Source organism: Peromyscus maniculatus, chromosome 20, assembly GCF_049852395.1.
Source record: "Peromyscus maniculatus bairdii isolate BWxNUB_F1_BW_parent chromosome 20, HU_Pman_BW_mat_3.1, whole genome shotgun sequence".
NCBI classification, from domain to species: domain Eukaryota; kingdom Metazoa; phylum Chordata; class Mammalia; order Rodentia; family Cricetidae; genus Peromyscus; species Peromyscus maniculatus.
Genome location: NC_134871.1, coordinates 46,416,624 through 46,443,825, shown reverse-complemented (window position 1 = coordinate 46,443,825; position 27,202 = coordinate 46,416,624). Strand labels below are relative to the sequence as shown.

The following is a 27,202-nucleotide window of genomic DNA, read 5'->3' as shown; positions in this document are numbered from 1 at the left end:
TGTCTCTCCTCATCCCCCCAATTCCAGGAGGGCAGGAACTTCAGAAGTATTCTTCCCTTCCTGTTGTCTAGAACAATCATCACAGCAGCTAATCCTATATGCAAGTATGTAATGTCATTATCAAACACCATTCTCAGCACATTACCTAAATTAACTCACTGAATCTGGCAACTTTGGAATTTGAGTAAACCCAAAGAGTTTATGTCCACATTCTTGTTCTTAAGTATCACCAATAATGACTGTCGTTAAAATAAGCATTTTACATACCTACGTTGCACTGATACATACATACTGCATTTACAAATGTGAATTATGATTGCTTGCCAATCACCTTTTGAATAGTTGTCACGCATACTGTTGGTTAAGGGGCGGCAGCCATGCCGACAGAGGAGAGTGCTGGATGCATTGGTGACAGAAGAGTCGTGAGCCATGGTTACCTTTCTAGAGCTTTATTGGGAGAGATAGAGGAGAGAGAGAGAGAGAGAGAGAGAGAGAGAGAGAGAGAGAGAGAGAGAGAGAGAGAGAGAGAGAGAGACTGACTGCACAGAGGGGGGGGAATGCGGAAAGAGAGAGCACGCCTGCTTTTTAGGCTGGGATGCCATTGCAGACTGGTGACGTAATTAAGGACAGAATCCTTACACATACAACATACCCTGTTGAGGTAGTTTGATGTGTGTCTTGTCTCCTCCTCCCCACCCCCTTATTGCATGAAACGCTGAGATTCTGGAGGTCAAGCAACCTAGTAAGTCTTAAGTCCAGAGAGATTTCCAACCTGAGGGTGATTGAATTCCAGATTCCTATGCTGTTTGATTATATTGCTGGCCTTGCAGTACTTTCCATGTGGGCTGCTGAGAAGCAGACATGGTTTCCTTGTGGTGAGCTGAGTCTGTCTCTGCTATTGCCTCTCACACCTCTTAGTCTTTCCTCTCCAGTCACCTAGTGTTCCCATCACCTTTACTCACACACAGCCATTGGAAGATAATGTGATTGTCCCTTCAATCTTCTGTTGTCTTGGCCCATTTCACCTCATTCCTTGACTTAGCCTTCCTAGAAAAGAAAATATGGTTTCCAGGATCCTTACTGTCCTAGACTAATTGTATTAATTTGTATAACTATCAGTTTATTGTATTTAGTATATTATACATACTTTTGTTTATCATATACTTTAGTATATTAATATAACGAGTATTACTAAGTATCATGTCTTTATCAAAAGTTTGCTTTATAATATTTTCCCCTATTAAAGTATTATTTTTCTGTTCCATTTTATAGCATGTCACCATCTTACTAGCAAGAACCTACTTGTCATTGAGCCTCTGAGCCTTGCCTCAACTCCTGAATGGCAATCAAGATTATTGATTAGCTGAGTGTGTGTGTGTGTGTGTGTGTGTGTGTGTGTGTGTGTGTGTGTGTGTGTGTGTGTGTACCTCTGTATGAGCACTCTCATACACATGGGTGGAAGTCAGAGGACAACTTGAAGAGTTGGTTGTCTTTTTCCACCATGTCATCTCAGGAATCAAACTCAGGTCATCAAGCTTGGTGGCAAACACTGTTACTCAACCATCTTATCCACCCAGGATTCTCATTTTAACTTACTTGTTAGAAACAATATTTTAAAAATGGTAGTTGAATTAACAGTAAAAATATTCATATTCCTATCACGCCCTTTAAATTTTCCTTTTAAAGGGACTATCAATCTCAGAATATTAGAATAACATTTCCTATTTAACCAGTTCAGAAGAAAATGGATATGGCAGATAGTTGTTAACAAAAGAATACAGTGTTTAAAAATTGTAACTTGAGCTAGGTGTGGTCATGCATACTTGTAATTTAGAACATGAGAGTCTGAGACAGGAGGATTGGAAATCCAAGGCCAGACCAGGCTGTGTAGTAAGACTGTCTCCATTTAATTAATTACTTAAAAGTGTGTGAGGCTTACAGTCATGAAGAGATTTTAATTTCATTGAAAATTACAGGGAAAGGTTTTGGCACCAAATTTTGAATGATATTTCCTTTTTGGTTAAAAGAATCTTAATACAGAAGACATGGTAATAGAAACCAGTAATTATTTGTGAAATTACTGATGAATGACTTTATATCCATGATTATGTTTTTTGTTTTAACCTAGTGTTTATTATGAGATTGCCTGGAAAACTCTGTGTGTGTGTGTGTGTGTGTGTGTGTGTGTGTGTGTGTGTGTGTGTGTGTGTGTGTGTGTGTGTTGTGCACGCATGCTGGAGTTGAGTCTGTCCTTCCACCATGGGAGTTCTAGGGATCAAACTAAGGTCGACAGGCTTGATGGCAAACATCCTTACCTGCTAAGCCATCTTGCTGGCTTTCCTTGCAAGGCATTTTAAAGAGACAATTTGAGACCTAAGCAAAGGAGATTGGATTTTGAAAGACTCTTAACTAGATCCACAAACTTTTTCTGGAAATGTTTGGTAATAACCAAGTTTTGCTCTACAGGCCTCTGTGTTTTCTCTGTTCTACTCTGTTGCTGTAGCATTGAGAAAGCCATAGACAATACTTAAATGAATGAATGTCTGTGTTCTATAATACGTTATGGACAATAACATTTGAATTTCCTGTTATTTTCATGTTGCAAAGTGTTATTCCTTTGGGCTGTTTTTCAACTATTTATAAAGATAAAGGTTTGCTTGGTATCTTGGTTACTTTTCTATTGCTGTGCTAAACACGATGACCAAGGCAGCTTAAAAAGAAAGCATTTATTTTGGGTGTATATCAATGTCAGAGAGCTTGGCAAGATTCAGGCAGACAGGCGTGGTGCTGGAACAGTGGCTGAGGGCTCACATCTTGTGAGACAAGCATGAGGCAGAGAGAGCTAACTGGGAATGGCCTGGGCTTTTGAAACCTCATAGCCCACCCTCAGTGACACACCTCCTCCATCAAGGCCACACCTGCAAACCTTTCTTAAACAGTCCCACTAACTGGGAACCGAGTATTCAAATATATGAGCCTTTGGGGGGGGGGGCTTCTCATTCAAAGCACCTCACTTGGTTTGCTGGGTATATAAAACTAGGTGGGTAGGCAGGCTTTGGACCACAGCCATAGCTTGTTGACTCCTGAGGGGTGGGTTATGTTTTTAGCATGGGTTAGGTTTTCCTATGTAGATTGATCATAGCGACACACATAGTTCCTGAGCAGTTTGGCAGGCTGTTTTGAATCTCTTTTTTTAAAAAAGCCCTTTAAAGTCTCACCAACATGACTGCCCAAATGTGAGCTGAACAAGGTGGACGACACCAACAGACATGTCAAAGTGGATGGGGAGAAACCCATGAGGCCCCACCTACACAAAGAACTAGAGCCAATTGAGGAAAACTGGGAGGGGAGAGCACATCCAAGAAAGAGCACACCAATTGGTTGTCCGGTACCAGTGGTCAGCCCTGAAGACATACAAATAAATGACATACAGAGCAGGTTGTATTTAGGAATGCATATGTATCTACTTACATGCATGCAATAACAGTGAAAAAAGAAAATAAACAGTGAGTTTAAAGGATAGTGGGAAGCGGTATATGGAAGGGTTAGGAAGGAGGAAAGGGAAGGGGGAAATGTAATTATATTGTGATCTCTCTTTTTTTAAATTATTTTTTTATAATCATAATCTTTAAATTCTTGACCTTTAACTCCCATATGAATATTTTTCTTCTACCCTAGAGTTCAGTGTTTTTGTTTTTTGTTTTTTTTCATATATCATTATTTTAAACCAGAGTGCTTTTTCCCCTCAGTTTTGTTTTTGTTATTCAAGAATCACTGTAAAGCTTCCCTGGTTTAGAAAGCTTGCCTGGCAGAGGTGTGCCTCTCGGCTCCATTGGCCCCTGTGTAGCTCATCCAGTAAGCCACCCTACCGACGTACTTCTGTAGCTGCGATGTATGTGTTGTCTGGTTCTTCTGTCAGACCAAGTCACCAGTGTCCATCACCAGATCTGATTCAGTTCCGTGTTCTTGATGTTTCACTTAGCTAGAAAATAGGTAGATATGCTGCTCTGTGGGGACCCAAAACTTGTAGATGTCTTAGTAGAAGGTGAGGAGATCAATGGCATAGGCCATTCCATCTCCAAAAAGTCAGCAAGGAAGAGGAGTATGGCAAAGAAGGAAGGGAAAGGCATAAAAGAAGCCTGAAAGATGGCAGCCCAGGGTGAGGATGTAAGTGCGGCAGGCTGCAGGCTGTCTCCCTCCCTCCCTTCCCACCATTCAAGATGGCTTAAAGCTAAGAGTCTTTGTCTAGTTAGTATCTTTTAAAAGCTGCCAACCTAGATATGTGTGCATGCCTCTTGTTTACTTTTGCATTTCTGACTACAATATCATTGTGGATGCTGGTCTTCCTGTTGTGCAGAGCTTAGTTGTCATCAGTCCAATCCAATTTCCACATCTAAAATTTTGATGTGGATCTTGTTTGTGCCTCTTAATTCACCCTAAGGCGCTCATGTTTTTTCTTCACATCTCAAACACAGGGAGTGCAGATGCCTTAGTGCCCTTCACTACTAACCCCAAATATATGTTGGTTCCGGGTGATGGGTTTGTGTTTTCCTGTTTCTTTGCAAGCCTGTGAACTTTTTAAAAATTGGATTTCAGACATAGTGAATTTACCTTTTGGATGTTGGTGTTTTTAATCTTATAAATAACCAAGCTTTATGTTTGAGCGTCACACAGCTAAGTTTCTTAGCAGTACCACAGTCCTTTTGGTCTTGTTTTAAGTGTTGTTAGACGTGACCAGAGCTGTGTTTAGTCTCTGGCAAATTGTCCCTGCTGCAGAGCAAAACTGGAATTCCTAACTGATGGTACTGAAAGCATTGGTTTTCTGTCCTGACACCTCGGGAGTTCCTAGCCCTGTTTTCTGTGTTTCTTTCCCTAGCCTCTTCTTCAACTCATGAAAGTGACAGCCAATGTTTGGGGGCTTGTGACTTTTGAGTCTCTGAACAGCTTTAGCTTCCCCAAGATTCCCATGGTGACCTCTGTCAGGCCTGGCTCTCCCCAAACCTCTTGCCCTGAGCTCACTTCCTGGAGACCACCAGCTGCATCCCAACACTCTTCTCATTCTCTGGGCAGCAAGCTGGGCAGCCGTACAGTCCACTACCCTGCTGTCCTAGCTAAGGAGTTAGTGCCCTGCTTTGCCTACTGTACAATCAGTCCTTGGAGTGCTCTTGTTTTATTTTTTTGAGCCTGTTTTGGGTTTGAGGTAACAAGGCTGGAAGCAGAAGAGAGATTATTTTTAAATAAAAATAAAATTGTGTCTCATTTAAAGTATTAGATAGTGCATGAAAATCAGTTGAACAGTAATTTCAAGGAGCATCAAGAAAGAATACCTAAGATGCCTGTACAGCAGTAATCCAAAGGAACACTAATTAATTTCTGTAACTGTGCTTTATTATGTCTTTAGTAAAGCAGAATGGGACTCCATTTCCCTTAGGTTTTTATTAATGTCAGTGTTTATAGGGAAAAGAACACAGAGTATTTTCAGATTCTAATTCAGCAGCTGACTTGTATTTCGGACTATGTGGTCTTTTTTCTTCCTTCACAGTACTAGTGACTATTCTGTAGTGCCTGCTTTTTATTTTGTTGTGTTTTTGGTTTTTTTTTTATTTTTTATTTTTTTAAGCTAGAAGCAAAGAGTTTTGTTCACCTGATCTCAGTGCTTGTGCACTGATGGGTAGTGATCCTTTTTCCATTTTACAGGTGAAAATCTTGAAGCAGTGAGGAATTGAAAGACTCATCCCACACATAGAGTCTGGATTTTAACCTAGATTTATCCTTCCAGTGTCTTGATATCCTCCTTCTCCCACCATGGTCTGCATTATGCCAAATACAGCATAAAGAGTAGATAGACCTTGGACTGGGCTGTGGCTCAGTCCATAAAGTGCCTGCTTAGTATGCATAAAGTCCTGAGTTTGATTCCCAGCACATATATGGTGTGCGTTCCTGTGGTTTCAGCATTTGAGAAATGGAGGCAGGAGTGTTGGGAACTCACTGGCATCCCTGCTATATATGGAGAGTTGGAGGCTAACCTAGGCTATATGAAACCCTTTCTCAAAACAATAATTCTAGGCTTTAATATTTCTTTAACTTTTACTTAGCAGAAGTTCTTTCTTCACTTACTAAATTTTTGTAAGCCATTTTATCCAGTACTTTGAGATTTGTGTTCCTTTTCTGAGAGCCTTAAGTTCTTCTAGGATAAGTGGAAATGTCCTCAGTTTAACTATTTCCTGCCATTTTGTGTCAACACAGTGGTTGAGAGTCTGAGGGTGCAATAATTCATGTGGACAGCATTGTGCAAGGTGCTAGAGACTGGGAATGCTCAGTCACCTAGGTGTTCCCCAAAGAGTTGGTTTCACCCTCATCAGGTATTTTCATAAAACCCATGCATGCCATCAAATCCTGATGCAGTGTAAATACTGTAAACAGTTGCTGTCCTTGAGTCTTCCAAGAATAAAGATAGGGAAAAGGTCTGCATCTTTAATACTGACTCATCTTTTTCTACATATTCTTAATAAACAGTTGGGAATAGATGTATCTTTGTATGATATGGAGGACCAGCTTTATTGGCTGTCTGCAATAGCTTGTAGCTATTTGAGCTTGGCAACAAATAAACTGTTTAATAACATTTTGTTGACTTTGTTACAGAGAAAACACTTTTATATGGTAATATACCAGACACATTGCTTCCTTTTCTAGAAACTTGATTCTTTCCCTGAGTAAAGCCCCTGTATCACAGAACTACAGACTATTAAATCCCAAGTGAAGTTCACTTAGAAATCAGAATACAGGCTGTGGGTTGCTCGGGCACATGTTAAAGGCAGAACTCATGTTTCCTTGTTTGTGTCCTGCTGCCTAACAGATGGGTTGACCTGTAGTGTCCAAGTGTCAGGTGTTTATAGCACCTCCTTCTGGAAGGAAACAATGAACAAGTTAAACTTGTGTGGCAGGACTTTGTCCTGTCCTCTGTGTGTGTGTGTGTGTGTGTGTGTGTGTGTGTGTGTGTGTGTGTGTGTGTGTCCGCGCGCGTGCTCGTGCGTGCAGTACCTGATACCCAAGGGGTCAGTGAAGGCCTAAGATCCCCTAGAACTGGAGTTACAGATAATTATAAGCCACGATGAGTGCTGGAAACTGAACCCCAGTCCTCTGGAAAAGATTCCAGTGCTCTACACTGCTGAGCCATTCACTTCTCCAGCCCTGCTAAAAACAATTTATATGCAATTTTTCCCCTGTGGTGGGGTTCAAACCCAGGGCCTTGCACATGCTAGGCCAGTATTCTATCCATGGCTTACATCTCTAATCTGAATTTTTATTTTTGAGTAATAACTATAATTTTTATATGGTTGATCAAATTCAGGTAAGGAGAAGAAATAGCTCACATACCACTACCTCTTAAAATTGAGCATTGACTTGATTTTCACAGGAGAGTAGAGAAAAATCTGGATGTGTTTTACATATTAGATCCAGTGGAGTATAGATTCCTTCCCTATGGTGCTCTGAGAGGCGGTTTCTGCCTGCCTGCTTTCTGGTCCTGTGTCTTCCTTTCCTCTGAGACAGGCTGCCTTGACCAGGGGAAGAGGCCTGCTGGTGGTTCCTTCTCTGATTTGTCTTGTGAACAAGGATTAAATCTTGTAATCGCTGGTTTATGTTTCATGGCTGTTCCTGACTGAAGGATAAGAGTCCATGACATGCCTTATTGATCCATTTGTTAGATCAATGAGGCAACAGAAATCATTTTCCTCTTTGGGCTGCATTCTTGTCTGGGCCACTGTTGCATTCATTAAAGAGGAGGCTTTCTAGTTGGTAAATACTTGATTTTTCTTTTGTTTTTTGAGAGTAGTTAGACACTTGCAAATCTTCTGTGTGTGTGAATAACTGCTCCCACGTTGTCTTGGGGCACTTGGCTGATAAAATGCCCCATGCACTTTATTCTGATGTTCCTCTGAGTTGCTTTGCTTTCCACAGTCTCATTGTACCTAATTTTATCTTTAAAATGTTTACTTATTTTGAGATGTGTATGTGTATATAACACATGAGTTTGCATGTATGTGTTTGTGTGGAGATCAGAGGATAGCTTCACGGCTCACCTTCTACCTTGTTTGAGACAGGGTCTCTTGATATTTACCACTGGGCTGTGTATTCCAAGCCAGCTGGCTCACAGGCTTCTAGAGGTTTCCCCAGTCTCCACCTCCCATCACACCTAAAAATGCTGAGATTACAGACACGAATCACTGGGTTTTACATGGCTTCCTGTAAACTGATCTGAACTCACTTGTACAGCAAGTGCTGTTCCCCACTAGCCATCACCCTGGCCGATGCACCTAGTTTCTTGAAGCTTAAGTGCAAGGCCTGTCTCAGGAATTGTAGCAAACACTTTTCATTTTCCTTTGAAGCTTTGGTTTGTTTTTAGGGAGCTTCTTGGTGTCCTTGATAGCCAACCTTTCTCACTTACATAGAAGTCCAGAACTAAGCTCACTTAAAGTTGTGATTGTCTTACATAATGCGAGCCTTCACTTCTAGGTTAGGATGCTTTTACATTGCCTCCTATCCTTGTAAGATCCACTAGCAATATAGAAATATGAAAAAAAATGGCAGAAGAAAGTGAGAAGTGGCATACCTAATAACAAGGGCTAAACAAAGTTCTGGAAAATTAATGCAAATGAAAAAAACCTGATAGGTAAAAAGGAGGAGGGGCTAAAGCCTGAGGGCAGCCTTAATGTGGCTGCTGTGATAAAGGCAGTGTACCCAGCACAAAATGAAGACAGAAAGCAGCCAAAGATTCTGTTTATATGGGCGGCAGGCTGCTTGTCACTGTTCAGGCCTCTCCAAGGACTTCCTCGGCTACTGTGACACCCCCTTTCTTCAGCATCAAAGTGGAACAACCAATGCTGTAATTGCTTCTCTCCAAGGAACCTGATCAACATGTTTGGGGGAAATTTAATTATGCTTTATTTTATTTTGTTTGTGTTTTGGATTTGGCGGGGGGGGGGGGGGGGGGCGCGGGGCGGTGTTTTTGTTGTTGTTTGTGGGTTTGGTTTTGGATTTGATTTTTTGTTTTGAGACCAGGTCTTAACTATGTAGCCTTGACTGCCCTGGATCTCCCTATGTAGACCAAGCTGACCTGGAACCCATAGAGATCTGCCTGCCCCTGCTTCCTAAATGCTGGGATTAAAGGTGTATTCTATCACACCCAGCTTTATTTTTATGTATGTGGGTGTTTTGCCTGCATGTATACCACTCATTCAGTGCCCACAGAGATCAGAAAAGGACCTTGGATCCCTGAAACTAGAGTTATAGATGGTTGTGAACAGCATGTGGGTGCTGTGACTCAAACCTGGATCCTCTGGAAGAGCAGAGAGTACTTTTAACTGCTAAATGATCTAACTCCTTAATTTTTAAAAATTTTATTATTAACTGTGCATATGTGTGCTTGTCATAGGGGGTTGGGGCTGGGTATGTAGAGGTACCCACAGAGGCCCTAGAGGCCAGAGGCATCAGATCCCCTTAGAATTGGAGTTATCGTCCAACACAGATGCTGGAAATGAAACTCGGATCCTCTGCAAGAACAGTATATACTCTTCACTGCTGAGCCATCTCTCCAGCTGTAGAAGTTTAATTCATTATTATGATACTTGGTGGATGAAGAGATGATGTTCCACACTAACAGAAAGCCTATGGTGTCCTCCTGGCCCTGTCACATTCTGAATTCCCAGTTGGAATTTTAATGCCAGAAAACCGATGAGCAGAGGAAACCACATCCTGTAAGCAGGTCTTTCTACCTGAGTCATTGGAGCATGAAGATTGTTGGCACATCCTAGAGGAATCTGAAGCATCCAAGAGCTAGAAGGAACAAAAAGAAACCCTGACCTGAGGGGAAACAGATAACCCTGGGAACAGAAGAGAACTTCAGGAAACCTTGTGGGTTTCAAAGATCATGCATTCATAATTACTAGTAACTGAATGTCAAGAGTTAAGAAATGCACAGGGAGCCCAGCACTCAGGAGGCAGAGCCCAGTGGATCTCTGTGAGTTTGAGGCCAGCCTGGTCTACAGAGTGAGATCCAGGACAGGAACCAAAACTACACGGAGAAACCCTGTCTGGAAAAACAAAACCAAAAAAGAAATGCAAAGGGTTTGAGACTAACAACATACCTCAGAAAAGGACATGCAGAGGAAGGAGAGGAAGATGGACTTCAGACCTCCCAAGGTGTAAAGTAGAAGACACGGTGATTTCCTTAGCTTGTGTTCTCTAAGACAAAGCCTGCTTACACTGTTACCAAGAAAGATCTCAGGGCAAGGCAATAATGCTGCCCAAAGCAATATGTATTATTTATTGATGGATTTGGTAAAAGTATTCCAAGAGACTAAGGGTGTTTCTCTACTCCCCTACCCCATCAGAGACTGGCATAGCACTGTTTTGTGGCCCATTTCCCTCTGACTTGTTGAAGTTTGCTAGGAACAAACGCACTTGGTCCTTCCTTCCTCCAGGAGCCTCAGGAGTGGGGTGCCAGGCTCTGCTATGTATGCAACGTGGTAAATTGGCCTAAGTCTAAGAGCTTCCCCAGCATTTGCAGCCCCCTGCCTAGGACCTCTCCCTCTTTAAGAGATGTTAAAAGCAGATCCCCCACCCCCCAAGACTGAGGGAGAATAGTGCTGCTACTCTTCACAAGTTTGCTGTCAAGTTTGGTTTGCTGTCACCTGCATGGGCACATTTAATAACAATAAAGGGTTGGGGATTTTTACCTTTTATTTATATGTATGTGCCTCTGTCTATGTTGAGTACATGCCACATGTATGCAGGAACCAGAAGAGGGCGTCAGTTCCTAGGTCTGGTATTATAAACAGTGGTGAGCTACCCGATGTGGTTGGTAGCATCCAAACTTGGGTCCTCTGGCCAAGCAGGAAATGCCCTTAAACCACTGAGCCGTCTGTCCAGCCCCTGAAAGAAAACTTAAAAGGGGAAAAATGAATTACCAGCTACGCCTTAGAAATAGCTGTCAAGGACCTTTCTGCGTTAGAAGCCTTCCATCGAAGCTCCTTGTCTCTTCGTGCAGTCCCGTTTCCCCGTGCTGGGGTTTTCTAGTCTGTTCAGTATCACTTTGGGTATTTCTCAAAAGTAGCAGAAGTTTATATGCACTAGATGGTAACTCTTCTTCTGTGTCTTTAAAAAATACCCATGGAGAAGTTGAAAGGTTTAAATAGTTGCTGGACGTAGGAAGAACTGGAACTGGACATTTTACCTGGTTAGGGAATTCCTGCTCTGTGAAAGTCAGTGGGTCAGCAAACAAGGACTGGAGGATATAGTGCTAGGAAAGTTAGACATGAGGGTGGGAGGAAGAAGAGGGAGAGCTGTTTGGGGCGAGGAAAGAGCCTAGAGAAGAGTAGGTGCCTGAACCACATATTAAACATTGTGTGTGAATTAGCCAGATGGGGAGACGTGAAGAGAATAATTGGTACAAAGAAACTTGGAGGATTGGGCAGGCCTAGAGAGACAGATGGCTCAGTGGTCTTCCAAAGGACCTGGGTTCATATCCCAGCACCCACACGACAGCTCACAACTATCTGTAACTCCAAGATCTGACACCCTCACACAGACGTACATGCAGGCAAACACCAATGCACATAAAATAATAAAAATAAATAAATTTTAAAAAAAGAAACTGGAGGGCAACACAGGATAAGATGTCTTTTCAGGATTTCAAACTTTGAGCACCTTCTCTCTCTTGGACTGTTTGGACTGGATCTACCTGCTCCTGCCTTCACTGAAAGAACCACATGCAACCTGACCTCTCTACACCACTTCTCGGCTCGAACTCTTTCTTAGACCACAGAAGCCAGAATACTGGCTGGCTACAGCTCTACCAGCTCCCTCTTAGCTGTCACTCTGTTCCCACCACCGCCTTCACTTTATCACCTGTCACTGTACCTCGCCTGTCTGTTCCAGTCTCTTGCTATGGACCTCAGTACTGTGTTCCTCTTGTCTGCCCTGCTCTTGCATCCAAACAGACATCTTGCTACCTTGATTTACAAAGAAACCTGACCAGATGTCACTTTCCCTGACCTCCTGCAGAAGGTAACCCTCCCACCCCCCACCCATGACCTGCCCTCCAGCAGTCCATCTGGTCATTGCTTTGCTAGTTTGCCATTATGTTTCTCTCCCTACTAAAAAAAGTCAACTCCACAAGGGTTTTGTGGCTAATTACTGGTGGTTGCCCCCAGCAGAAATTGTATCTGTCCCGTGACAGTCATGGAGAGGATGAGCTGAGGGCAGAGTAGACCAGAGCACAAACAGCTTTATTTTCAAAGTAGCTTCTTAGAAATGAGTCAAGTTGGGGCTGGAGAGATGGCTCAGAGGTTAAGAGCACCGACTGCTCTTCCAGGGGTCCTGAGTTCAATTCCCAGCACCCACATGGTGGCTCACAACCATCTGTAATGAGATTTGACACCCTCTTCTGTATACATAATAAATAAATCTTAAAAAAAAATGAGTCAAGTTGAAGTTTAAAATTTTTTACATTTTTTTTTTTTTTGTGTGTGTGTGTGTGTACACACTCTTGTGAGTATAGTGCCCATAGAGTCTGGAAGAGAGCATCTGATCCCTTGGAGCTGAAATTACAAGCAGTTATGAGCTTCCCAAAGTGGGTGCTGGAAACTGAACACAGGTCCTCTGCAAGAGCAGATGTACTCTTCAACCTTCTATTTTTGATACCCATTTTTGAGTCCCTTGTAGCCCAGACTGGCCTTGAACTCTGTGCATTCCCAGCCCTCTGACTTTTCATTCTCCCATAGTACATAACACAAGCCTCCGGACTCTCACTGTAGCCTTCCAATGATTATACCTACTCTAGTAGAGCTGAAGGAGAGAGAAGTCATCTTTTTCACAGATGGTACTTCAGAGTAAAGGACCAATTCAGTGTGCCCATCAGCCACTCATACAGGGAGGATCTTCGAATGAAAAAGTTTATAGTTCATTTCTGACCAACTTAGAAACTTGAATGCCCAAGCCATAATAGAATGATTATAGACACGGTCCAATTTTATTCTGGGAAAGGAATAGGGAAGAATTTTGCTAGTTACTTATATGTGTATCTAATGAATTTTTTCCTCATCATGAAGTAGACTACAGTAGAGCACCACCCATAAAACGTAGTTATTTTATAGCTCTGAAGACACTTTGAGCCCCTGCCACGGTGTTTTATTCTGAACCAGAGTTGTTACTATTCCTAATAATATTCCAGTTTTGACATGGGATGGATGTAAACTTAATTATCCATGAAGAAAAACAGCAAATTAATTTCAGTTGTTGTGGGAATTTTGGTTGAAAAGAGAATCATCTGTAGATTGCATAAACCATCAATCAGGTTGACAAGACTAAACTTGTAACCCACAGGAAGGGAATGGGGGAGGGGCTTCCATTTCCAAGCAGCAGATGATGATGATGAATAGAGTTGGTGGTCTTCTGTTGCTGATGGAAGGCATGATTCATGGATGTTTGGGGCTCTGAGTGCTGCTTTAAGGGGAAGTGGAAGAGAAGTTTGAGAGTTTGGAGACATTAAGACTATTACAGGGTTTGTCACTTTTGTTGTTGTTGGGTTTTGGTGTGCTTTGTTTTGTTTTGTTTTGGTTTGGTTTGGTTTGGTTTGGTTTGGTTTGGTTTGGTTTGGTTTTGGTTTTTTGAGACAGGGTTTCTCTGTGTAGCTTTGGTACCTGTCCTAGATCTCGCTCTGTAGCCCAGCCTGGCCTGGAACTCACAGAGACCTGCCTGACTCTGCCTCCCAAGTGCTGGGGTTAAACGAGTGCACCACTGCCCAGCGTCTTCAAATTTCTGATAAAAATAACCCTAATATTTGGCTGAGCAGATGCTATAAAACATAAAGCTTTATCCCAAGTTTGTTCTCTTAGCCTATAAATATTTTTAGCAGAAAATTGAAAAAATATTGTTATCTGTCACATCTCTCTAAGTAAAAGGTATTCCTGACCTCCTGATGGAGGCCTGCACCCCTCTTCTGGAAGACAGAGTCCCACTGTGGCTGCATCTCTGCAGTACTCAGACTGTGGCTGGACCCTAGAAACATCACCTTTCTCCCCATCTCCCACCACTAGTTGTTTATTCAGTTGACTGAGCCAGCTCTGTCAGGAGTGACCCCATGGGTGATTCATGCTGTGTACTTGAGTACCCAGTCTCATTCCCGCCAGGGATGAGGTGGAGAATGGAGGTTAGAGTTCAAGGAGAGCAACATCAGAGCCAGAGGCAAGTCCTTGGCCACTAATCTGAACTTGGAAACTGGGTCTTTAAGTCCTCGTGTGTTTCTTAATAGACCCTTTCTGAACCTTTCTGATATGCAATACGTTAGGTAATACGTTAGGTGCTGCTCATCCACCAGTCCACCTGAGTTTAAACTTTTGTCTGTTTCACACCTGTCTTCAGGCCTCAATCTTCTAGGGAAGCAGTGTGCTCTGCTAACTATGGGTACAGGCAGAGCACCAAAAGATTTGGAAGAGAAGATCAAGTATTAAAATTCTGGGCTGCCAAGATGGTTCAGCAGGTAAAGGCACTTGTTACCAAATCTGAGTTTGATCCCAGGACTCACATCGAGGGACGACATGGAATCATAATGCTCAGGGCACGCACACACACACACACAATAGATAGGTAGGTAGATAGATGGATGGATGGATTGTTGGATAAATGAAGGTTTGAAATGATAAAAAAAAAAGTTAAAATTCTGTATACATTAAACCATATTCCAACTTAGAGATAGTAAAAATAAATTATGTAGCGACATAAACAGGCATTTTTCCAGGAAAAAAATTACAAATAAAAAAAGAAATTGTGTCCTTATAGCGTAATTTCTAAGAAGTAAAGGGGAGATTTTTATGTTCCAAGTCATATTAACCTGGTATCTGACTTACCTCTACACATTTTGTTCTGGTTGATTCCTCTGGGACTTTAAAATCCACTTGTCCTCCAGGTCCCATCTCTTCCTGTCCCTCTTTTCTTAACTTCCTGATCAATATTGCTGAAGCCCCCTTTCAGTTCTTTCTATTTTTTCAGGTTTCCTGTCTTAAGAATCCCACACACCTCAGTTATGCTCTCAGCTTTTCTTGTATTTCAGTTCTCTTCGTGGAAGCTTCTGTATGAGCTCATCGGTGCTGCATCATCACTTGGTGTACTGTTTGATTGTGGTAGTTTGATCGTATGATGAGGCACACCCCCTTTGCAGGCTTCCCTTTCTCCCTTCTCCAACATTCTTGGTAGTTTTTCTATCAAATTAGAACTGCCGCCTCCCACAGGTACATGCCATTTGCTTCTAATCGGTAAGGGAATCAGGGCCTCTTATTTGGAAGATTAGTGTTAAGTACTCAAAACAATTTACAGCTTTTAGTTATTCAAATTTTGTTTCATATGGTGTATGCTATAATAAATTAATAACTAGTTTAAAAATATAATCCTCACACATTTTTTAGTTCTAAACAGGTAGTCATGTTGGTCATTGATGAGTTTGCTCTTTTGACTGTAATTTATAAAAAGTGTTTTCCTAAATCCCATCTCTGGTCATTTGCTAGCTATTATATAACAGTGTCTGAGACAAATTTTTTAATTGGTATCTTGATGTTGTCTTTCAAAGAACAGATTTTTTTAAAATATTGATAAATTTCATTCATTTGTTTCTTCTTAATGGTTCTTGCTTCTGTCCTAAAGATTCTTACATTGATTTTTCTTACACTTTGTAATCTTGCATCATTGGGTGCGTATTAGGGAGGGGGGAGGGGGGGGAGGCGAGGTCATTTCCACCCACCATTTATTCATGTTTTAAGATCTCTCTTTCCAGGTTGACTTATCTTGCTGCCTTTGAGTTGGCAGTGTGCCTGGGCCCTGTGTCTGGGTTGCTTTCTGTTTTATTCTCCTGTCTTCTACTCCTAAGCCACTGTTCTGATACTGGCTCTAGAAGAGTACATCTTAAGTCAGTGAGTGGCAGCGTCCCTTGGTTGGTTGGTTGGTTGGTTGGCTGGCTGGTTGGTTGGCTGGCTGGCTGGTTGGTTGGTTGGTTGGCTGGCTGGTTGGTTGGTTGGTTGGCTGGCTGGTTGGTTGGTTGGCTGGCTGGTTGGTTGGTTGGTTGGCTGGTTGGTTTTTGTATACTTTTAGAATTGCTTTTCACTTTTCAGTTGAGTTTCCATATACTTTCATAAGAACTTGCCAGTGTGGATAAAAAATGCCTGCTGAGAATTTGGTTGGGTTTTTGGTTATTGATTGGGGTGGATGATCATTTTTAAGAACATTGAATCTTCCAATCCACATCTTTTTTTTTTTTCTTCATTTATAACAGGCTTTGCCAATTTGTTATGTTTCAGTGTTTGCAGACTGACTGTACTAATGATAGCTAAGCCTTCCTTTTAAAAGTACCCTCCACAGACTGGGTATGGCTTTAGTGATGGAGTGCTTTTCTAGCACACAAGAGACTTGGGGACTCCCCTCTCCACATCCACTCCCCACAAAGGGTTTCTCTGTGTAGCCTTGGCTGTCCTGGAACTCACTTTGTAGATCAGGCTGGCATCAAACTCACTGAGATCTACCTGCCTCTTGAGTGCTGGGATTAAAGGTGTGCTCCACCATGGCCTGGCAGCATGAGACCTTTTGATAGCTTTGAATTCATCATGTTTGAGACGGTGTAACAGCCAACATGTTTGATGGTGAAAGCCTGGAGTAATGTTTACAAAATGCTTTTGAGTTTAGCTCCCCAAAGTTCTTTCAGACTAGAGAATTCCCTCTCAAACCAAGGGCAAAGTGGATAATCAGGACTGGGGAGAAGGGGAATGATTGCCTCTTTGCTTACGGCTAATAGGAAACCAAGTGTTATAAACCCAGATTCTCTGTGATACCCAGTCTTAACATCTTAAACATTAGGGGAGGGGCAACTTAGCTAAGTGCCTGCCCTTAATGTGAAGTCTCTGGCCATCTTGGCATCTATTTCTAGAAAGACATTGCAGACTTATATGTTGAGTAAAATAGTGACATTTGCTTTTCTTGAGTGAATTGGAAGGTGGGGAAGTCTTGTTGGGAAGTAGGGTGATGGTAAGGGCTTCGCAGAATCTGTAACAAGATTCCTGTTTTTATATTTGACCTTCAAGACTGAACAGACAGGAGACAGAGGCCATGACACCAAAATGGCTTCAGTTTCTGTAGTTACTTTATCTTTTTTAATTTATTTTTAATTAGCATACCAAGTGTTAGTTTTTGTTATGGCATTTTCAAACATAGCTTGATTTTGTTGATCATCCTCTCCTCTCTCTTCTCTCCTATCCAATTACTCTCCACCCACCTGTCCACTGCCAACAGCCTCCACTTTCATGTCACAGAGCTACAATTCTGCATCCCAAATCTGTGTCTCACAGCATCTGGGAATGGAAGTTGTGGGGTGGGGGAGGTGGGGAGTGGTACTGTGCTTTCAGCTTTACAGGCTCGAAATAATTATTTAAAATGTGCATATTCAGTTCAGTCTGGTAACTACCTTTCTGTTTTTAATACATTCTGACATTTTTTATGTGTGTGTGAGAGAGAGAGAGATTTTGGATTCATATGTGTGGAGGTCAGAAGACAGCTTTCAGTAGTCAGTTTTCCCTTCTACTGTGGGTTATAGGGATCGAACTTAGGCTGCCAAGCGTATGCTTTTTACCCACTGAAGCCATCTCACTGCTCCCTTATATTTTTAACTGAAGGAAAGTTTTGTTGTTAACCTAGTAACCACAGTTTAAATCAATCTGTACGTTGATGTCTAAGCCTCTAAGCTGATTATTTAATAATATTCTCCTTTCTGAGCTCTACTCTAAAATTGTAGAGGGTATGTCTTGTTTCAGGCTTTAATTTGTAGTGTCTGTCTCTAGATACTATGTATTGTAATTGTAATTACTTCCCTTTGGTTTCGTACACAGACTCAAGCCATAAGAAATTAGAGTTATCTTAGTTAGGCTGGCAAAATGGCTCAATGGTTAAGAACACTTGCGCTTGCAGAGGGACCCAAGTTCAGTTTGCAGCGCTCATATGGTGGCATGGCCATATGTAACTCCAGTTCTAGGGGATCTTATTCCTCCTTCTGACCTCTGCAAGCACCAGGCATGCGTGTGGTACACATACATATATTCAGTGACAAAACACTCACATAAAGTTAATCAATTTTTTTTTTTAAAGAATGAGAGTTATCTGACGATCCAAACAGTTTTTCCTAAGTGGGGGTATAATGATAAAGCATGCCAAGAGTTCTGTATCCTTACCCTGTAAGTCATTCTTTAATGAAGTTTTATTCACTCACTTCCACTCTCTTGTTGCTTCCTCTAGGGTAACCAGGAGCCAACAACAACTCCTGACGCAATGGTTCAGCCTTTTACTACCATCCCGTTCCCACCACCTCCACAGAACGGAATTCCCACAGAATACGGAGTGCCACACACTCAGGACTATGCTGGCCAGACCAGTGAACATAACCTGACGCTCTACGGGAGTACACAGGCCCATGGAGAGCAGAGTAGCAATTCACCCAGCAACCAGAACGGATCTCTCACGGTATGTGAAGTAGGAGATGCAAGGCAGAATGATGTGTGAAATCTTCACCTTCCTCTGAAGACAGAAAGCCCTTTGAGTTAGTTTGTGCATGTACTGGCTGTTCTTCCTGGACCTGCCTTCCCACATTCTCTGTCGCACCGGTCCCCATACTCTGCTCTCACCCATGCTGTCTCACAGCAACAGTCTCACATTGCCTCTCTCTGTTCCCTAGAGCAATGGGCATGGGGCTTGTACCTCCCTCCTGGTTTTCCTATTCAGCAATGGCTGTTCTCATGGCTGTTCCTCCTCTTATTCAAATCTCAACTGTTTCGGTGTTCTGGGTTTGGGTCTTGAAACCTTTTTTTTTTTTTTTTTTTTCATATTTTATGTGCTTTCTCTATATTTTTACACTCAAGTCTTACACTTAAGTAATTATACACTTACAACTTACACTTAAGTCACTCAGTTACTTAACAAAAGCTAAGCTTTGCTGGTTCCTTATCCTTCATTTCTACCCTTAATTATTACAGAGTTTAGTAGCCACAGTTCCAACTCAGCCCTTTTCTCGTGTCTTCCCCGAGGCAGAGAGCTTAGCTCTTCTGCCAGCTGCTTGGGGTTGACTCAGGTGGGTTGAGCTTAAATCACAACTTTACCTCAGAAGAATGAGTTTAGGCAAGTTATTTAATGTTCCTTTTTTCTTGAAAGAGAATAAAATAAAGGTCATAGTGCCTACCTCAAAAGCTGTCAGGAGCATTACAAGAGTTTCTGATAGGCCTGGTGGTGGTACAGGCTTATATTTTAGCAACTCAGAAGTCTGAGACAGGTGGATTGCCATAATTTAAAGTCTACTGGAGTTACAGAGAGAATTCAAGGCCAGCCTTGATACACTGGCAAGACCCTGTCTCAAAAGTACGAAGGGGCTGGGGATAACTCAGTTGTGGGGCACATGTGTTAACACCACTTGAGTTACCTCTCTCTAACTTTTCATCCCCTGCAAAGCAGACATAATGGTTTTGTTTTCTAGTCCACGCTGTCCTGTGCTCCTGCCTAACTCCTAATAATTTTCTAGCACAATTAGAAAAATGTCCAAACTCTGTACTTGGTTTTCTATTTTCCCCAGCTCCAACCCACCTCTTTGACCTCACCCCTACTACTTAATAAAAGAAAAGAAAATGTTCTAAGCTCACCACAGATATATATCTCATACATATCTACAATCACATCATACTGCCTGTGGGATTTTATTCTAAATGTCGAAAAGTTCTGTTGTCTGAATCGAGCTGTTTCTCATGCTTAGATCCCATTTTTCCTCAGTATCAAGTTAGCAGAGGGGTCCATTATTTAGACCTTAAGCATCTTGATAAGATTCACTTCCAGAAGCTAAAAGCGTCAATTGAATAAAGGTGAATATAACCTGCAAAGGCATTTATTTTATTTTTATAGATATCAGACACCCCACCCTGAAAAAAAAGAAACTTGGTTACATGAAAACATGCAGTCTTTCCAATGATGGTTACTGCTGTGTATTTTATATCCAGTTGGGTTGAAGGAAGCGTCTAGGTCTGAGAGGTAACGAAGAGGCTCCTTGTAGTATTTGTTCAGGACATGGAAGGTACAGACTGCTGTGTCAGACATGGTCCAGTTAGTTGCCTTTCAAATGATAACAAACTCACAGACTTTCTAAGACAGTTGGTTCAACCAAAGGACTAAAAAGGAAAAAAAAAATAATATGTATCCGAGGCTTTTCATGATATTTTAACTTCAAACTCTATTTCTAGAGTAGTTAATTAATTAATGGTAGTTAGTAGTTAATTAACTAATGGTCTTTGTAACTGCTGTTTCTTCATTTCTATTTTCTTGGGAGTTTTGGTCTTTTGTATGTCCTTCTGTGGAGCTATTTTCTTCTGAGTTGATAATTTCATTAAATAAAATTACTAAGTGTGTAAATCAGCTGATGAGTGCTTACCTTACAGACATGAAGCCCTGGGTTTGATTCCTCAGAACTGCATAAAAACCAGTCATAGTGGTGCATACCTATAATCCCAGCCTTCAGAGGTGGGAGGAGAGTCAGAAGTTTAAAGTCATTCCTGGGGGCCTTCGAGGCAAGCCTGGGTTCTATACCTTATTGCAAAACAACTTAATCATAACAATATATGATCCTCTTTTTATTTTCTATAGTTTATAATAATACCTTATCATTATTTTTGTTTGTTTGTTGGGAGACAATTTCTCTGTGTAGCCCTGGCTGTCCTGGAACTCACTCTAGACCAGGCTGGCCTTGAACTCACAGAGTTCCACCTGCCACTGCCACCAGAGTGCTGGGATCAAAGGTGTGTACCACCATGCCTGGCTCATTTGATTTTGACAATTTTTACCTTCTCTGGTCAGTGTACAAATTAAAGTTTGTATTTATTTCTGTGTGAGGATGTGGGTGTATGCATGCTCATGTAGGTGCACATGCACACCATATACATGCGTGTACCTGCATGTGGCGAGCAGAGGACAAACTTAGGTGTGGTTCCTTGGAAGCCACCCATCTTGTTTTTTCCTTGGCCTGGAGCTCACTAAGTAGGCGAGGTTGGTCAGTCAGCAGGTCTCAGGGATCTGCCTGTCTCTGCTTCCCCAGAGCTGGGATCATAGGTGTCCACCATCATACTTGGCTTTTCTGCTTCAGTTCTGGGGGTTGAATTCAGATCCTCACTCTAGCAAGGCAAACACTCCACCCGGTCCCAAGGCTTGTTGTCATTCTGGTCTGCACTGTCTCCCACTTTCCTGATTACTGTGTGACTTTTCCTCCTCTACAGTTTGTTTTATGTGTCATGTGTCTGCCTGCATGGCTGTGCACCATGTGTATGCAGTGCTCTCAGAGGCCAGAAGAGGGCATCAGATATTCTGGGACTAGAGTTACAGGTGGTTGTGAGCTGCCATGTGGGTGTATCTAACCCAGGTCCCCTGGAAGAGTAGCAAGTGCTCTTAACTAACCTGAGCCATCTCTCTAGTCCCTTTTTAGCTTTCCAGGTTAGAAGCTAAGTCGATTGGTTTTTCAGGATTTTTTCCTTCTGTGTTTAAGGTCTATGTTTCCCTGTAAAAATCCTTTTAGGTGGAACTCACAAAGGTGATAGATTGTGTTACTATTTTCATTTCCCGACATTCTTAAAACTTCCTTAGTTTCAGGCTGAGCACACCTTTAATCCCATCACTCAGAAAGCAGAGGCAGGCATTTGTGAGTTTGAGGTCAGCCTGGTCTACAAAGAGCAAGTTCCAGGACAGCTAGGGCTACACAGAGAGACCCTGTCTCGAAAAACTAAAAGGAAAAAAAAAATTTCTTAGTTTCTTCTTTGACCCTGAATTAATCAAAGTGTTGATTTCCAACGTTTAAGAATTCCCCCAACTTTCTTTTATTTATTATTTAATTTGTTTATGGTTTGAGACATAGTTTGTATGACTTCGGTCCTTTGAAATTCATTGAGACTTATTTTATGGTTTAGTACATAGTAGCTAGAAATGTCCTCTTTGTCTCTATTCACATTTCTTGCCTTAAAATGTACTTTGTCTCATTTTAATATAACCATGTAAGCCTTTTTTTGTTTGCTGTTTGTATGATACATCTTTTTTATTTATTTGTTTTAGTGTCTTTAACATATATCTCATTTTAAAGAGCATTAAGGCCTAGAGTGGTGGCACACGCCTTTGATCCCAACACTGGGAGGCAGAGGCAGGTGGATCTCTGAGTTCAAGGTCAGCCTGGTCTACAGAACAAGTTCCAGGACAGCCAGGGATACACAGAGAAAAAACCCTGTCTTTTAAAAAAAAAAAAAATCAAATCTTCCTTCTTTATCTAGTCTGGGAATGTTCACTTTCTTTCTGGTCCATCAACACTTTCATGCCATTTACCAAGTCTCTTGTCTTCCTGTTTTCCTCTGCTCCTGACTCAGAACTTATATTTCTTTGGTAAAACACCATGGCCAAAGAAAACTTGGTGAAGAAAGGGTTTATTTCATCTAAACTTCCACATCACAGTCCAGCTTTGAAGGAAAATGAAGACAGAAACTCACGTTAGGAACCCGGAGGCAGGAACTGAAGCAAAAGCCATGGGTGAATACTGTTTACTGGGTCACTCAGCCTGCTTTCTTAGAACACCCAGGACCACCTGCCCAGGCTGGCACCACCCACAGTGAGCTGAGCTCTCCCACATCAATCAGCAGTCAGTCGGGCAAATGCCCCTGAGAAGGCACTTCCTCAGTTGAGGTTCCCTCTTCCCAATGACTCTAGATTATGTCAAGTTGATATAAAACTAATTTCAAGACCAACCAGTATAGCTCCATCTGCTTTTCTCTCTATTATTATTCGGTGTAGGTGAGTGGAACACTTGTGATTTTCCTACTAGACTTCTATTTCATTTTCAAGTTTAATCTGGATCTCAACAAAAATCTGAAATTCTGTTTATTTTTCTCCAGTCCTTTCCCCCTCTTTTGTTGTTAATTTAATAATTTCTGTTTTCAGCTGATTCATTCTTTGTTGCGCCATCTCAGATCTGCATTGTTCTCAATCTAGTAAATTTATTTGTTATTTCACTTTTTAATTCTGGAGTTGCTGTTATTCTGCATATCTCTATATATAGATTTCTTACTTGCCATAATGTCTTCCTGTAATTCCTTAGCTGTATTTGTATTTGCTCCATTGGCATCATCTCAATCCAGCATCTGGGCCTGGGTCCATTTCTGGCTACTGCTCTTTTTTGTATGTTGTTTTTGTTTTGGTGTTTGCTGCTCATGTTTTTAATCTGAGTCAAGCTTTGCACTTTCCTACTTTCTGTAAGTAGTGACTCTCTTTCATTTGTTTTCACACACATCCGAGAGTGCCTATGCATATGTGCTCTAAGTGGTTTGCCTACACTGGAACCGCATTGCCAAGACACTGGTGTTGCTGTTCTCTTTCTCTTCCCCTTCCCAGCTAGAAGGCAGATGCTGCTGAAACACCTGCAGCTTTAGAATCCAACTCATCCTGTGAGCTGCCTGCCTATTAGGAGATACATTCAGAGTTCAGACCGCATCCTGAGGTTTCTCATTCTCCTCCCACATTTGTAGGAGGTGGGGAGTCCATTGCTTAGAGATGAAGTAGAGCAGTAAAACTTAGACCTAATGTTTATTCTACTAAACTTTTACCATCTGCTATGTATCTCATAAAATAGCCTAGCAGTTTGTATGGCCAATTAAATCCAAGAGGCAGATAGGAAGCAAATTAATTAATCATAACCCAAGTTTGCATAGCACCTTTCAGTTTAAAATGCTTCTTCAAACATTTTATTGTGGCTTGTAAAATAACCCAAGTGGGCAATTCTAGATCTCTACCCTTCACTGTGTCACTCAGATTCTGCTGCTCATACCCAGCAGAAATAGATTGTATGCATATTTATTAATCTTCTCGGGCTGTGAGCATCTTGTCACTCAGCCCATGCAGATACTGTCATTACCAGAAAGCCTTCCTGACGTTCTGAAGCTTCTAAAAGAAAAAGTTCTGTTGTGTTCATCTCTGCATCCCTTAACGTCTCCCAGTGCCTAGCATTTCATGATAAAACAGGTATAGATATACTCAAGAGGGAGCGGCTGGGTTTCCCTGGTAGATGTTGTCGTAAGTGATCTGTCCCTTGTATTATCAGCAATAGGAAGTCAAGCCTGCATAGATAGTGATACGAAGGACTAAAAAAGTCACATCTCAGTTAGGGGTTGGAGAGAAGGACTCATAATGACTACATCAAAACATGGATTTACCTTTGGACAAAGGTCAAGGGGTTTGATGAAGGCCTGTGGGAGAAAAACCATTTGAGCATGAATTGGTAAGAGCTTTTGAACCCTGGGATGAGAATCAGGGACTCCATTGGAAGTTTTAAGCAAGGAAATGAAGTGAGTAAAATATGCTTCTAGAACATGGTCTGTTGCAGCATAGGCAGCAGGGATGCCAGAGCTTGAGTGAAAGTGGTCACCTCCACAGTGAGTCACTGGTGTGGTTCTTACTAGGGGTCATAATGGCTATGTAGAGAAAGTGAGTTTAAGAGAAATACTGCAGGTGGGGAGTCCAGAATTGGACAGATGACTGAAGTGAAATAAGTAGACAAGTAGCTGGCCATACAGTGATTGAGTACAGGGTGTTTATTTGGTTTCACTTCCCTTCTCTGTGTGATGAAGCTACTAGTCACCTCAGCTGGAGGACAGTGAGAAACTAGGAACGCACAAACCTTTGACAGAGTTGCTGAAAACACGTCATCTTATTCTGGCGATGCCACAGGTTAACCAGAAGTTGCATATGATAGCTAGGCAAGTGCTTGCCTCTGAGTTACATCCCCAGCCCTGGGGGTTTTGAGGCAAAGTTCACTTTGTACCCCAGACAGGCCTTCAGTTACAGACTCTCCTGCCTTATCCTCCTGAGTCCACTGAACTCCTGGGATTGCAGTGTGCCGCTGCACCTGGCCAGCTGTTCTGAGTGCAGCTTTTGCTTGTGTTGGATTGGATACTCCTGTCTTGTTGGAGAGAAAGGACTTTTCATTCAAAGATGAGAACTGAGCATTCAATCCTAGAGTTTTTATTTTTAAAATTAATTTTAGAAATTAACGTTAACATCAGGCTAGAAATTTGGCCTGCTTTTAAGATGCGAGCTTGTTCTGACAGTTGTTTGGCCCCTTGCTATGCACCGGTAAAAGCAGCAGCAGTTAGGGGCTACCTCCTAGAGAAGAGAGGAGCCCAGTTCCTATGCGTGCAGGTAATGAATTCTTCTAAGGACAGCGGGCTTAAATAACCAAAGCATTTGACGTAGTCGAGTGGAAAAATTAAATTTAAAAAATAAAACAAAACACGTTTAACGAGAGAGGGCTTACTGGTAAAATTCAGCTTCAGTGACTGATTGGTAGTAAGGTTTTAGTCTTCCCTCTTTCTGATGGTCCCTGAGCTATGAGGGGTGGAAGATGTGATGTAGATAATCCCATTTGTGACTTACTACTCTACGGACACTCTGTTGTGCTTGACCGGTGTGCGTTTCCCTTCACTTCCATCTACTGCATAGAGAGACTTCTGATGAGGTCTGAGAGCTGCTCTAATTGATGGGTATCAACATAGAAATTTAGAGAGCCGTTTGATACCATGTGTGTTTGGCCAAGTACTAATAGTAGGTTTCTTCCGGACCTGTGAGCTCCCCACCCTTGAATTCTTGGCTGGATTCACAGTACTGGGTATACATGTCCTCCTGTGGACGGGCCTTGAATACAGTCAGGAAGTGCTGGTCACCCCGTAACATCTGTGCCACTGTTGCACCCATGGGCAGAGTGTGCGATGCCAGCCCTTAGTGTAGTCACAGAGTTGACATCTGAGGAAGACCATTGAAGACTTGTTCCTCCCAGCAACCTGCATAGCACCTGAAGAAGACTCTTTTGTCTTCGAAGAAGACATTTCCATGTGTGTTAATTGCCTCTGAAAACATTATAGTAGGACAAGATGTGGGAGTAAGTGATAGCAATACCCTGACTCTGGAGGCCTAGGCAATGATGTGTGTTGTCTGTCTTGTTTGTTTGTTTGAATTTATTTTATTATTTTATGTGTATAAGTGGTTTGCCTGCATGTATGTCAGTGCACCACTGTGTGCCTGTGCCCATGCAGGCCAGGAGAGGGCGTCAGATCCCCTGGGACTAGAGTTGCAGGCAGTTGTGAGCGAGCCACCATGTGAGTGCCAGGAATTGAACCCTGGAAAAGCAGCCAGTGATCTTAAGTACTGAGCCAACTCTCCAGCTCCTGTGTCTTATGTTTTAATAAATAAGTATAAAATGTAATTTAAAAAAACTAAAAATTTTAATATAAATAAAGCATTGAATAAGGATTACTATCCTAGTTTATTTTCTGTTTCTGTGGTAAATGCCTTGCCAAAAAACTATTTGGGAAAAAGGTGTGTTAAGAGAGAAATGAATGTACGCATGCTCACTTGCTTGTGCTCAGCTCAATTTCTTCACTTTTCTACAGTTCAGAACCCTACCCAGGGAATGATGTCACTCATACCTGGCTGGCCGAGTCTTCCCATGTCAATTAACTTAAGACCACACCCCCTTCCAGGTGATTCTAGGTTGTATCAAGTTGACAGCATTAACCATGGCAGCTGTATGGTGTTTTTATGTAGCTGTATGGTGCTTATGTTTTTGAAGCTAAGTGTTATTACAAGAGTTTTAAAAGTAGTTGACCCTGGTGACACGTGTTTTTATTCCAGTTCTTGGAAGATGGAGGCAGCAGGGTCAGGAACTCCGGGCAGCTTCTGCTATCAGCAGTTCTCAACCTTTGGTTCTCTACCCCTTTGGAGGTCGAATGACCCTTTCATGGGGGTCACTTAAGACCATTTGTATATTAAATATTTATATTATGATTCATGACAGTAGCAAAATTACAGTTATGAAGTAGCAATGAAAATTTTGGGGTCACCATAACATAAGGAACAGTATTAAAGGGTCACAGCATTAGAAAGGTTGAGAACCACTTTGCTACATGATACTCTGTCTCTTTAATTTAAAATATATATATAAAATAAATAAATATAGAATTTTATTTTAAGTTTATATTACAGTTATATAATAAAAGTATAAAAATAAATAATAAATATAAATTATTTTTAAGTAAAAAAATAATAAAATAGCAGGAGG

At 41.7% G+C, this 27,202-nt stretch overlaps 1 protein-coding gene across 36 annotated transcripts in view; it reads left to right on the top strand.

The window, feature by feature from the left end:
- Positions 1-27,202, top strand: part of Rbfox2 (RNA binding fox-1 homolog 2) — a 264,663-nt gene that overhangs the window by 196,806 nt on the left and 40,655 nt on the right. For all 36 annotated transcript variants that reach the window (XR_013046494.1, XM_076556283.1, XM_076556290.1 and 33 more), the window contains one exon: positions 18,328-18,552. Coding sequence is in view for 35 of the 36 variants with exons in the window: in XM_076556283.1 (XP_076412398.1) it covers positions 18,328-18,552 (225 nt within the window). In the remaining variant the exon portion in view is untranslated. The remainder of the gene's footprint in view (positions 1-18,327; positions 18,553-27,202) is intronic.